At 41.3% G+C, this 13,729-nt stretch overlaps 2 protein-coding genes across 2 annotated transcripts in view; one reads left to right on the top strand and one right to left on the bottom strand.

Moving 5' to 3' along the window:
• Window positions 1-2,701: 2,701 nt before the first annotated feature.
• Window positions 2,702-10,249, bottom strand: gpr157 (G protein-coupled receptor 157). The gene is made up of 4 exons (XM_037772040.1): window positions 9,873-10,249; window positions 6,840-7,053; window positions 5,196-5,390; window positions 2,702-3,425 (listed from the first exon to the last, which is right to left on the bottom strand). Exons 1-4 carry the CDS (start codon window positions 10,247-10,249, stop codon window positions 3,198-3,200), a joined length of 1,014 nt encoding a protein of 337 aa, XP_037627968.1. The 3' UTR covers window positions 2,702-3,197.
• The window catches only part of LOC119489517 (putative glycine N-acyltransferase-like protein 1B), a 28,545-nt gene continuing 24,827 nt past the window's right edge, over window positions 10,012-13,729 (top strand). The window contains 1 exon segment of the mRNA XM_037772041.1: window positions 10,012-10,148. The gene's annotated coding sequence lies outside the window, so the exon portion shown is untranslated.

Below are 13,729 nucleotides of genomic sequence, written 5' to 3'. Positions count from 1 at the left end.
GCATGCACTTCTGCAGTGTGGAGTGAGCGCGCGTTCATGTCTAGAGGTGAAGCGAATACGCGAGAACGCGCGCGCTGTCTGAGTGAAGGCAAGCAAGCAGAGGAGCGGGGACGCCGGCCACACGCGAGCGCGCATACGCGAGCGCGCATGTGTCCCGACCCGGTACATTTATACGCTTAAAAAGTTACAAAAAGTCCCTTTAACAGAGAAGTCCTTCCATCAACATTAAAACAGTAACATATTATATCCAGTTCTTTTATACCACAGCATTGGGCCAAATAAAAAGTTGATTATGTGCATTGGTTGCAATATCAGCAGTTAACAGTTGGGAGAGTTGTGTCAACATCAACATGTAAGGTGCAAAGTGCATTGTCACTTTAATATCTTACGGTCTAATTATTCACATGCTGAGAACCAACCAGTAACTTCTCTCTTAGTGTATCTAGTGTTTCTGATGTTTTCTATTACACGTGTATAACTTGTTCTGTCACTTCCACTTTAAATGTGCTGCTGCAGCTCTGACCTATTGCCCATTACCTCTGGTGGACGGTGTGTGTTTGAGAATTGGCTCCGAGAACCACTGACGCAGCCAAATGAACAGCCGGTGTTGTGAAAGAAATGACTTCCATTATCTTGACTGGTGAATGGTCACCCCGTGCGGCGTAGTGCGGCCCTCTGGTACTCTTTAACTTAATGAATTAAGTGGGCAGATAGCCAGCGGAGGAGCGAGCACAAACCCCTTCCTTAAGTGTTCCCAGTTACTTCAATGTCAGCCAAATCTCACAACCCACACAAAGGATTAATTCCTGCAGGAAATACAGTAAAGTGTCGGTCGCGTGTCGTCCCTCAAGGACAAAAAAAACTGTTCAGCGGACAGTTTTGGATGTCATCAGCATAAACAGCGTTCCTCCCGTTTTCCCAGACATGGTATCCAATGATCTGTCACTGTCACTGTCGGTCCTGAGAGGACGACCTCTGCTCTGTGTCATGTTACTTTAGACCAAAATTAGACTGAAGGAAAACTCTTTTATGTTTTAATATTTCTAGTATAAACAGCATAAAGTCTCCATGTTCTGGAAGTAATGCATGAGAACTGACTGCCCTCGTAAGAGATCAGTGTAATGAAAAGACTGCCTGACCTGATATAAAGGCTTGGTACGACACTATTAGCCACTTCTGCATTGCCTAATTTATCACACAGACCAACAGAGAGCCGTTAATCCATTTACTATGACAACCCCAAATAAGAGCGTGCCCTCTGTGAGAGTCAAACAAACAATAACCACACAAGGATAAGAGGAAATTGGCTTGTCAACAAGGTTGGGATTTCTCCTTCCTCACCTTTCCCAACAATCCCCACAGCGGCTCATCATCTCCGAGGCAGCCTCATTAAAACTCAATGCATCTTTAGACAGTGTTTTAAAGAGCTGAAGGAACTATGAGAAGCGGTCTGAGGTCCCCGTAGGGTTCAGTGGGTTCACGCTCCTCGTTGGTATGCATTCGGGCCTGTAGCTCCGTCGGGGAGCCAACAGCAGCAGCAGCGGGGGTCAAAGGAGAAGTGGGGCCCATTTCAAGAAGGAAGGACGGCATGTGATGACAGGTCATGCATCCTGACCACGGTGACAGCGATGAGGTTGTGTTTGTTTCGGTGACACATCAAACGCTGACGGGGTTTTGCAACTGCTGTCTGAAAAATGTTGCAACTATGAAGTTGGGCAAGGATGCATCAAGAAAATAAATGGTGCCTTCAAATGGGGTCACGAGAAAAGTCCGTATGAACGCCCCCCTCTTGTATTGGTATTCACAACCTCGTAAGTGGAAAACCTAATGAATCCATTGGTACCATGTCACGCTAGCCTGTCGGGAAGGAGGTTAAATAACACTACAAAGTTATGATAAATTTTGGCGAGGAAAAACTGGCATGGCAATTTTCAAAGGGGCCCATTGACCTCTGACCTCCAGATATGTGAATGAAAATGGGTTCTATGGGTACCCACGAGGAGTCTCCCCTTTACAGACATGCCCACTTTATGATAATCACATGCAGTTTCATGATTGCAGTATAAATGTGTTATTTTCACCTATTCTAAAATGATGTATTTTAATATTTCTGCATCCGGGGGTCTTGTGGTATTCACGAAGTGGAAAGTTTCTGAAAGCTCAGAGTTCCCGAGTTGTGACGTGTTTTTATTGACGTTGTCAGAAACTGCGGAGGCCATGGAAGTTAATTTTCCGGTGCATAATAAGTTAAAGATAGGGTCGACAATGTTGGAAAGCCAACATAATTTGAAAGTAGCATCGCCTCAGGAGCTCCGTCTAAACCCAACCCTGCCTTTAATATATTGTAATTTTAGTTGTATATTGTTTTTCTTCGTAATTTTATAATAAGTCTAAGGAAAATGTTGATATTCCGGCCTCATCCTTTTCCTCTGTCATTATGCATTTCCTGCATTATGTTACCTGCTTGCTAGCTTGCTAAATCATTAGACTCTGTGGCTTCTAGATGCCGACTGTAACGTTAATATTGCCGTTGCTTAGCGGCAGTGTTCTCACGACTTAACCACTTGAATGCCAAGCATATCGTGTACATGACTTCCCACGTTGTAAACACGAGTATCATTTGAAGGCACCGGATATGAGCATCATGGGAGAATGTTTTCTCTTTTAATGTGTTTCAGTGAATTGAACACTGACAGAAAACTGTGCCCACATCAAGTCATTTACTGTTCTTTGAAGAGACGGTCAGAAATACAATACTTTAATACTCAGTGGAACAAGAATCAAAGTGAATATTCATTCATTTCACAGTTATAAACTCAGAATGTGAATGTGAATCCACACACAGTACGTGATAAATAAAGCTGCGGAGTGTACAGCTGTTCAAAATACAATCAGAAAACATGTACAACACTTAAAGTGAAACGGCACTTTAAAGCACATCTGTGAGACTACAATATTCATGTGCAACACTCAAAAATGCTTCACCGAATGCTGGTGCACAGCCAAGCAGCATCGTCCTCCTCCTCATCACCCAGAGTGCAGACATGTGACTGTTCATGTGACACAGATGTGCATGCACCTGCAGAATCTCCACCTCCTCTCTGCAGGCTACTCGCTGTAATGAGGCTCAGTGTGAAGCAGAGACCTCCACCACGACCTTCATGTCAACCTCTGTTTGTCTTCTCATCCACAGAATATCATCTATCAGTCCCGACCCGACTGGCGCTGTCCTCCTCGTCCCTCTGCGTGGCGGCGTCCTGTCCCGGCAGCAGCCTGTTAGGGGCGTCACGCGAGCGCTGCACGTCTGCTCGACGCTCGGAGCAGCAGCAGCAGCAGAGCCCGGCGCAGAGGCGTGTGCGGATTGGCCGAGTGAGCAACACAAACATGATGCAGTTGGCGGCTCCCTGAGACGTGTTGCCGATTCCCTGTTGGGTCCAAACAAAAGTAGCAGTAATAAGTTATTACATTGGAATAAAAAAGTCCCTGAATGAGCTGAAAATGTGACAAAACCTCTTCATATCATTATCTGACAAAGAGATAAAATATCATGAGTTCACATTTTATTATGAACTATTGTTTTATTACGTCAAATAAAGTATTCTACACACACACACACACACACACACAGTATCAGTATGATGTCATAAAGCTGTCCAGGAACATCATAAAAGTTTTATTACATTTTTAAGAGACGGTTTAACCCCTTTAAACTCTGACGGCCAGCCAGCAGGCCCGGCTGCTATTCTGTCTTTTAGAGCTTGTTGTGGGCTCAGTTTTCAAGGTAGAGTGAAGATACTGGTATCACAAGACTAGAAAACCTAAGGAATCAATTGGTACCAACCATGTCGCTAGCTTGTCAGGAAGGAGGCTAAATAAAAGCTACATTTTGGTGAGGAAAAACTGGCATGGCCATTTTTTAAAGGGGTCCCTTGACCTCTGACCTCAAGATATGTGAATGAAAATGGTTTCTATGGGTACCCACGAGTCTCCCCTATAGACATGCCCACTTTATGAGAATCACATGCAGTTTTATAAATGCAGTATAAATGTGTTATTTTCACCTCTAAAATGGTGTACTTGAATATTTCTGCATCCTGGGGTCCCTAAACGGTCTTAGTATTACATAAATTGTGTCTCACTGTAAAGCTGAGACTCTTGTGGATCCAATGAGCCCAACTGTATTCATGTGTGATGATGTTAGTCCCCATAGGAGACATTTCATTGTAGTGAGACCATTTTTTTAAAACTTGACCTCACTGTATAAAATGACCTGTGGTGACCTCTAGGATAATCACAGCCTCATGAAACTTTACAGCCACAAACTAGAGACCTAGAGCATTCAGAGGATGGATGGCTTTCCTAGCTAGATCGACAATAAGGGGGTTTCTGAGCAGTTTACACAACAGAAGTGCTCGCCATCCAATCACTGAAAAATGCAATTCTTGCAGAAATCTCCAAAACGTCAAAAGTTTTTGATCCTAAATCACAGCATGGCTTTTTCTATGGTGTTCCTCAAGGTCTTGGTGTCTTAATGTGGTATTTTGGAGGGATTATTGATCATTTCTGAAAATGTAATTTGTAAAAAATTGTTAAATTTAGCACCAAATCTGTGTAAAAAAATGGTATCAACCCTAAAATTGTTTCAACAACTTATGAGACATTATAAAGCATGGGAATGGACATCACTAACTTATATAATCATGTTCTAAACCCTTATGCACTTTCACTATTTATTTTAATTAATTTATTCATGTTTATTTCTGATTTATGACTAGAACAACATGACACAGCGCTGAGCTGCATCGCAAATTAATCCTCAGGTTCCCAGCTTTCAGATGATGTACACCACTTCTATGTTACATCTACTGATAACCTGCTATCTCCCCCTAAAGACCCCCTGAACACCCCCTTATCCCCCACACTTACCCCTAAGGGGTTAATACATTTTAAAAAGTTATTACTCTACTTTTCAGATGTTCAAAAATATCAGTTAACACAGGAACTTTTCATGATGAATGTGTGATGATTCACAGACTTGACAGCCATCACAAGTTTAACAGCACATGAACTAATGATTGCACACATACACACCCACACGTATGTGCTGTCACACACACACACACAAAACAACTCACACACACACATTAAAACATCTGAAGGGTGAAGCTGTATTAAAAGAAGAACTTTAAACTCACGTGTAGAGTGACCAGCACCGGGTTCTGTCTGGCTGGAGAGCCGGCCAGCAGCAGGATGAAGCGCACCGTGCTCCAGATGCGCAGGACGATGAAGATGATGGGAATGAGTGTGAGCTTCATGTCAGCCATGGAGGAGAAGGAGTGGGATGGAGGCCTGTTGGCCAGGATGGGACGGTACTCGGACAGGGCAGCGTGCTGCGTCAGACAGAGTAGATTTCATAATAGAATAAATCAAATAAAAATCTATATGTTAAAGGTGCTAAATGTGAGATTGGGAGTATTTCTATTGCCTCTGCACGGCTCCCAACATGGCGACGGGTACATAGCAAATAGTTGTTGCTCTGGGTATTGTATAGTGTTTTTCTGGGGACCCACTTTTTTAAAATGACAAACCATCGCGACCCAATTCACAAGGCATTATCTCGAGTGAATTTGTGTGTAACAGAACATTCCTGAACATTTTTACTGGCATTTCCGCATCACCTCATATTATTATTATTATTAAACCAGCCATTTCGAAGAGATATACGTTTGATAAATCACAACTTCATTTTATGCACGCGTTATTGAAAATGTATATAAGTTAAATACTTTATAAATAAGACCAAATAAATGCATTTAGGCGGAGTTAACAGGCTATCTTATTCTTTTCATTTCCTCTCATCAGTAAAACAAACAGAACGTACGTCAGCCTTTTATATTAGAATCAATTTTATAAGTAGAGTTGTTCCAATATTGATACCGGTATCGGAAATGCGTCCGATACTGCCCAAAATTCAGTATCGGGTATCAATCGGCAAGTATGTCAATCTATGCACCGATCCGATACCATATTTTATTAACCCAGTAAAAAATAAAGTTGTTTAACTGGATTGTTTCATATTTTATATTTTTTTATATTATTAATTTGTGTTCTTTGTAACTGACAAACTGAATAATATAAGGAAGTTCTAGTGCATTCATTCTCACTATGTATTTATAGATAGATGACTTCCTTACAACATGGCAGCTGCTTGAGGCAGACGTGACCAAAGAACAAATATTTGCCAAGGAGGTTGTGTGTCTCCTTCCCTCTGTGTTAATGTGCTCTTTGTTAGCTGGATATCTTCAAAAACAGACAACTTTGAGTTTTTTTTTTAAATTAATTCTTAACATTTGAGAAAGAAAATATGTGATGAATATAAATTCTTAGTGTATTTCCTTGTATGTATATCAACAGAGGCTGTATATCACATGCTGTTTATATATTGAGTATTACGGCGATGCAGCCAGAGGCCTTTTTTGAGTACCTATTTTTGTGGGGGACATATTTGTATATATATATATACACAAATATATATATACTGGTTATGGGTATTTAAGATGGCATCTCTCTGCACTCTCTGAAGAGTCTGGTGCTCAAAATGCCACAGCAATAAAAATCCTTCCAACGGGAGCTACTTGGTGTGTAGATCTATCTATCTATGAAGTATATGCTCTCTCAGTGCTTTCTAGTTGTCATTTAAAAAAATGTTTATATGAATATTTTCAATCGTGGTAAGGTTGTTTATTTGTAATGTTCATGCCTTTGCAGTTGGGTGTCCTAAAAGCAGTGAATATAACCTGCAGCTACATAGAGACCCTGTATCTAGCAGGTGTCCTCACCGCTATGTGGATGTGCCTCTTGATCAGGATGTAGAGGACCGGCAGGGTGAGGTAAGCCAGGAACTCCCAGATCTTCCCGGTCAGTAGCATCCACAGGACCCGGTCGGGGGCGTGGATGCTGACCCAGCACCAACCCACCGACACCTCTGACGCATCGTAGCCGATCTTGTTGAGGCACACGGCTGCGATAGTGATGGCCAGAGGAACACCCCAGCTAGACCGCAAAAACAGAGGGTTTAGATTATTAAACATTAACTTCCCCAAAAAGATCAACTTCCTATCTTCCTATCTTCGTTTGGTGGGTTCAACGTCAACAAATGTTGCAACGCTACCATGTGATAGATTACCTTGTGCTTCAGGCGTGTGTGTGTGTTAGTACACACTGTTGCTTTAGCTCTGTGCATCATAGAACCACAAGATGATTTCTCTTTAAGACTCGATGTTCCCCCCCTGAAGCGCTACTTCTTCTCTTAAAACACCAATTTAACAAGAATAATTTGTGTGTTATGTACACAAGCCTCGATGAATGGCTCTGTTGTGTGATCTTCTTATTCAATGGAGCTTTGGAGAATACACAGAAACTAAATTAGAATGACAACCACAGACGCTGCATTGAGCGTCGAGGCGTACCCAGGGGTGAACATGTTCGTGTCCAAAAATAGATCAATTATACGGCGCTACGCCACAGAAAAACGACTCCCCTCTCACATCTTCACAATCAACATGAACAGCTCATTAATGTGCAGAAGGAAAACTGACACAAAGGATGAAACATATGATCCGATTCAGAGCGTTCAAAGTGAAGTCTAGCTTATAATAAAACAAGTAGCTGGCTGCTAAACCTGTTAACAACCTTCAAATAGATGCTTGTAAAACAGCGAACCCTTGTTTGATGAGGTTAGAGAGTTGTGTTGCTGTGATATTTAACTGTTTTTATAGTTTGGGTGCCTAAAAGAGACACATGATATCATCTTTGATCATCAGTAGCTATTGGGGAAGTCTGTCCAAAATGTCATCACTTCATCATTTTATCCTGTTGGACATTTGTGTGAAATTGTCTTATGAATTATTGAGTTATGGCCAAAAATGTGTTTTGTCACAGTGACCTTTGACCACCAAATTCTAATCAGTTCATCCTTGAGACCAAGTGGACGTTTGTGCCAAATTTGAAGAAATGTGATCAAGGCGTTCCCGAGATATCATCAGAATGGTACGGACTTGAGGTCACAGTGACCTTGACCTTTGACCACCAAAATCTAATCAGTTCATTTTTGAGTCCAGGTGGATGTTTGTGCCAAATTTGAAAGGAATTCAATCAAGGCGTTCCCGAGATATCACAAGAATGGGACGGACGTGAGGTCACAGTGACCTTTGACCACCAAAATCGAATCAGTTCGTCCAGATGGACGTTTGTGCCAAATTTAAGACTGAAGACTTTTATTAATTTGTCCCTGAGGGGCAATTGGTTTTGCCGCAGTAGCAATAACAATAATTACAGCTCGACACATAAGATAATAAAAAAAAAAACACACATACATAACCACGTACTAAAAACACTTAAATACAGCAGCAAAAAAAGTTGAATCCTTAAAGTACAACAATGTTAAAAGAGTTACAATATTAGTTATTGAAAAGAACAGGCATGGATGGAGATGTGCTGATGCTACCTTTACAGATTTGAAGAAATTCCCTCAACCTGAGTTATCGCATCAAGGTGTTCCTGAGATATCGCGTTCACAAGAATGGGACGGACAAGAGGTCACAGTGACCTTGACCTTTGACCACCTTGTCTTGTGAAAAACCAGGTTTAGGCCATTTTACAAAGACAACTCAGAGCTAACATGCTTATTCAAGCCAAGTTTAAACAAATGAGATTAAGTAATCATTATGGACCAGAGTGGAAATACAATTTAATTATTATAAATAATAATAGAAATAAAGTAAAAATTTGCTGTCTTATTATTTATTTATTTATGCATTTCTTTTTTTGTTCCTTTAATTATTTTCTACCCTCTTTTATTTTTATAATATTATTTTTTATAATTTAAGTTATCTTTCCTATCCAATTGCGCCTTGTATGTTAGAAGTTTACTTTAGCTCGGTAACATAAACTTGTGTAACCGCTATCCCAGAATTCACCACTAACTAGTTAGAATAGCAGCCATTAAGATGAATGTCACGGTGAAATCAGCTGAGAGATGTCAAAATACCAAGTCACTTTGTGCATCTTTTATTTTATGAACACATCCAGATGTTCAGTAGTTTCAGATTTCATTACGACAGATCCACGAGCCCCTTTACGGTGGAATAGAATGCCCAACTGATGATGTTACCATGGAAACAGCTCTAGCTAGTGAGGCTAACTCTAATCGTATTATCTCTTTATTTATATGAGAAAACTAGACCAGAGTGACACATAAACTGAGCCGAAACAAGCTCAGGGACTCTGTTTTCCAGTTTAAGGATTCAAGTGGCCAACTTATTTTGATTTTGCTGTCTAAAATTAATGAAATAATACGATTTTAATTCGTTTTTTTAGGCGAGCCTGCAGTTAATATCCCAGGATGCTTCACGGTATACCCACTTGAGCTTGGTAACATAAACCTGTGTAACCGCTATCCCATACTTCTTCAGTAGCTAGTTAGCATAGCAGCCGTTCACAACTGATGGTGTTACCATGGAAACATAGCTCTTAGCGCTGGGCTAGCTAGTGAGGCTAACTTTGTTGTCTTAAAATTAGTTTTTATTTCTGAGAAAACTAGACCAGTGTGACACACAAACTAAGCCGAAACCAGCTCAGGGACTCTGTTTTTCAGTTTAAGGAAGCAAACGGACAACTTATTTTTATTTTGCTGTCTAAAATTAATAAAATAAAACGATGTTAATTCTGTTTTTAGGCGAGCCTGCAGTTAATATCCCAAGATGCATCAGGGTATACCCACTTTAACTCGGTAACATAAACTCGTGTAACCGCTATCCCATAATTCCTCCTGTTAGTTAACATAGCAGTTATTTTAGAAACTCAAACTTTACCTGACAAAGTGGAAGAAGCACACCAGGCTGTCAGCGACTCTCTGACTGGCCCTCACGATGAAGACGTACAGGTACACCGCGATGGCCATGGTCCAGAAGAAGGAGCTGGTGTTGCTGAAGGTGGAGATGGCTCCCTGGACGACGCAGTCCAGCGAGTCCGTGCGGAAAACCCTCCAGACTCCGAAGGCGTAGGAGACCGCGGAGAGCCAGTCAGACACGGACAGGTAGACCAGCAGCCTCCGGGGAGTCGTCCTCAGATCCGACCAGATCACGTAGGTGAGGATGATCAGAGAAGAGCCCAGAAACGACAACAAACACGAACACAACACCACCACCTGCTCAGACAAGTACACCACCGTCTGGTTCCCTTCTGCCATCGTTAAACGGTCTGTAAACTAGTGTATCATGGTGTTATTCATCCTCATAGTCAACTATTATTCAGCCTTTAAAGCCAGGCGAGTCGAGCTGTGTTTAACAAACTTCGTCCATTGCTCTGGAGGCTCTCGAGGCAGCCGAACTAAACTTTTCCTCCGTGTTTTAACCCCTCCCTCCCGCTCTCCTCTCTTCATGCTCCTCGCTGCAAACAACCGGAACCCAAAGAGAGAAGTCAGTCAGCTGGTGATGGGCTCATAACGGGCTATTTTTGGCTCCAATGGTCTTTACTCGTGTAACACATAGTCTGACTACAGTCTGTGGTGTAACCTTAGGAAAGCTATGACTGATTTGTCACTTTAAAACAGATGACAACTTCTAGTTTTCCCCATTACATGTAGGGCTGGGATGATTCACCTAAAGCAGGGGTCTCAAACTCGCGGCCCGCGGGCCAATTGCGGCCCGCAAGACGATATTTTGTGGCCCCCACCTTGATATGAAAGTTTAATGTTAGTGTGGCCCGCAAATTTTTTTTTTTTTTTTTTTATAAAGTTTTTTTTTTGGGGGGCATTTTTTCATTTTTATTGACAGGACAGTGGATAGAGTCTTGGAAAGGGGGAGAGAGAAAGTGGATGCGGAAAGGGCCACAGGCCGGATTCGAACCCGGGCCGCCGCGGTCAGGACCAAGTCTTGTTACATGGGCGCCCGCTCTACCAACTGAGCTAACCACGCGCCCTCGGCTCGCGAGTTTTATGTGAATGGCAGTTTGCCGTGGAAGGTCCCTTTGTTGCGCGAGCCCGAGCTGAACGAACCTACCAATCCCAGCGGGGTATATGGCTCCCGGGGACGGGCAATCGGCCGGGCTTGATGCAAGCAGAGAAACATTTCACAACAACTATGGCGGCGCCCGTGTAACATCGCATAAGCTTGATTAAAGCTTGATTTATACTTCTGCGTTGAATCGACGCCGTAGCCTGACTCCACCTCTCCAGACATGTAACTACACGTCGCGGCGACGCAGACCGCAACAGCTGTGATTGGTCCAGTCTCTCAGCGATGCTGAGCGGCCAGGACCTCGGACAACCACAGAAAGTTCTACTTCTCTCTGCCTCCATCTTTTCAATGTTTGTTCACACAAATCCACTCAGATATATGTTCTCTTTTCGGCGTTGCAGTAATGTCAGTAAAAGTTCTGTGGTTCAACAGTTATTAGCTCCAACTGCGCTCAGTTTCTGTTTGTAGTACAAGAAGAAGAAGGAAACTCATAGAGACGCCGCCGCCAACTAGCGGTTTGGTGGTGTAATTGCAGAGCAACACAAACACAGCAGGCACAACTTTATTGTGGAGTGACACCAAGTGGAATGAATATATATCTTGTCACACATATATCATGTCTTTTTCAAAGCCTGCAGTGAAGAGAAAGGTTGGTGACGAGCACAGACAATTTCAGGAAAAGTGGGAGACGCAATAGAGGCCATGTTCAGAAGAACCGTTCATGTTCTTCAATGTTCCATTCATGTTCAGGACAGTTCATGTTCAGAAGAACCGTTCACGTTCAGAAGAACCCATTCAAGTTAAAGAACTGTTAATAATGACGTTTGAGAAGATTGTTTTTTTTTTAACAAAGCTTTTTTTGTGGAATACCTGATGCGGCCCAGCCTCACCCAGACTCTGCCTCCAGCGGCCCCCAGGTAAATTGAGTTTGAGACCACTGACCTAAAGGCTATATCTCCTGATTCAATACTATCACGATATTTGGGTGCCGATTTGATATATATTGCGATTTTTAAGTATTGCGATTGGATATCACGATTTATTGCGATTTTTGTTAACTTTTTTAACACTAGACCATGGGAAAAAGTTGAATCATACACTTCTAAGGACTTTTCCTTCGGAAAATAGCTGCATTAAAAGGACTGTTTGTAACTTCTTACACGTATTAATCAATCCGGGTCGGTGTCCCATGCGCACTCGCGTGTGGCTACGCTGTTCAGACTCAGACTCCAACACAAACTACACGGAAGCACCAAAACCGCAAAGTTAAATCTAGTGAAGCCCGTCTTGCAAAACAGTGTTGGCCGCGGTCGGAGGACGCGGGGGAGACCGTAGCTTTGGTCTCCAGGGCCGGAGTCTCTGCTGTACTCTGCTCCACGCGGACCCTCCGACGTTTTCGACTTTTTCGTTTCGGCTCGCAGAGGTTTGTTTCGGTTGACTGATACGGAACGGATATGACGTTACGTTACTCAGACTACAACAAAAAAAAACAGTGGTAACTTCCTTCTACCTCCGTATAGACTCAAATGAAGCCAAAATATTCATTCTGGCATTAAAAAATTTCAAAATCGTAAAAAAAATAAATAAATCGCAATACATAGGAGAATTGATTTTTTTTCCCCCACCCATTACAAGCATAAAAAATGTATTCTTTCAATTTAAGCATGCTTAACACAGAGCACCAGTCAGTAGGTCTGTGTATTGGCAAGAATGCGGCGATATCATATTATCATGATACAGGGGTTACGGTTCAATATATTGCGATAATGTAAGTAAGACGATATATTGGGATTTCTTTAAATCTTATTTTAGGAAACCTGTCAATATTATAAAGGACACCCCACCATATGCATTGAGTAAGAAAAAGTTTCCTTTTTTTTTATACAATCAGAACAGTGTGATGTTTATTTGCATATATCACAGTCCCTGTAACATCCAAAATCATAGCAACACTTTGAGAGGGAACATATTTTTGCAAATGAATAAAGAATTGACTGAGTTCATCTTTGCATGCAAACTATTAATTAAAAATCAATAGTGTTTTTGGGAATCAATACAGTATCACAAAACATAATATTGCGATATCTTCAGTATTTTATTACACCCCTACCAGTCAGGTCATTTAGCAGTTGCATCTGATTTTATTTTTTAAATTAGACATTCTCACTGAAAATGAACAAGAAGTGCCCATTAACCTTTATAACAACTCTCCCTCTCCACATTAAAGAGTGCCAATACAATAAAAGTGCTTTACAAAGGTAATAAAACAGTCATATAAAAGAAATTACTTACCATAGTAAAAATATAAAAGACTACATAAAACCTTCATTAGGTAAAGTAAGATAAGCCAAAACAGTAAAATGATAAAAGCAACACTTAAATGCACATTTGCACATTAAGGCTTTGCTAATGTCATGTCTGTTCTTGTGGGTGAATATATAAAAAGGAACCAATAGTCATTCCCAAAATATAATTTGGACTGCAAATAATAATTATTTTCATTTTCAATAACTCTTTCAATTAATTTTGGGGTTAATTGGATTAATTGTGTGCTCAAATTGAATGTCTTTAAAATAGTGAAAAATGCCCGTCACAATTTCTGAGAACCCAAAGTAATATCTTTAAATTATTCTTGTTTTGTCCGACCAATACTGCAAAATCCCTATAGTATATTATATATTATTATTAGGGCTGTCAGTCGATTAAAATAT

Source organism: Sebastes umbrosus, chromosome 6 (genome assembly GCF_015220745.1).
Source record: "Sebastes umbrosus isolate fSebUmb1 chromosome 6, fSebUmb1.pri, whole genome shotgun sequence".
NCBI classification, from domain to species: domain Eukaryota; kingdom Metazoa; phylum Chordata; class Actinopteri; order Perciformes; family Sebastidae; genus Sebastes; species Sebastes umbrosus.
Note: the sequence above shows the minus strand (reverse complement) of the source record. Positions and strands in the feature narration are given on the sequence as shown.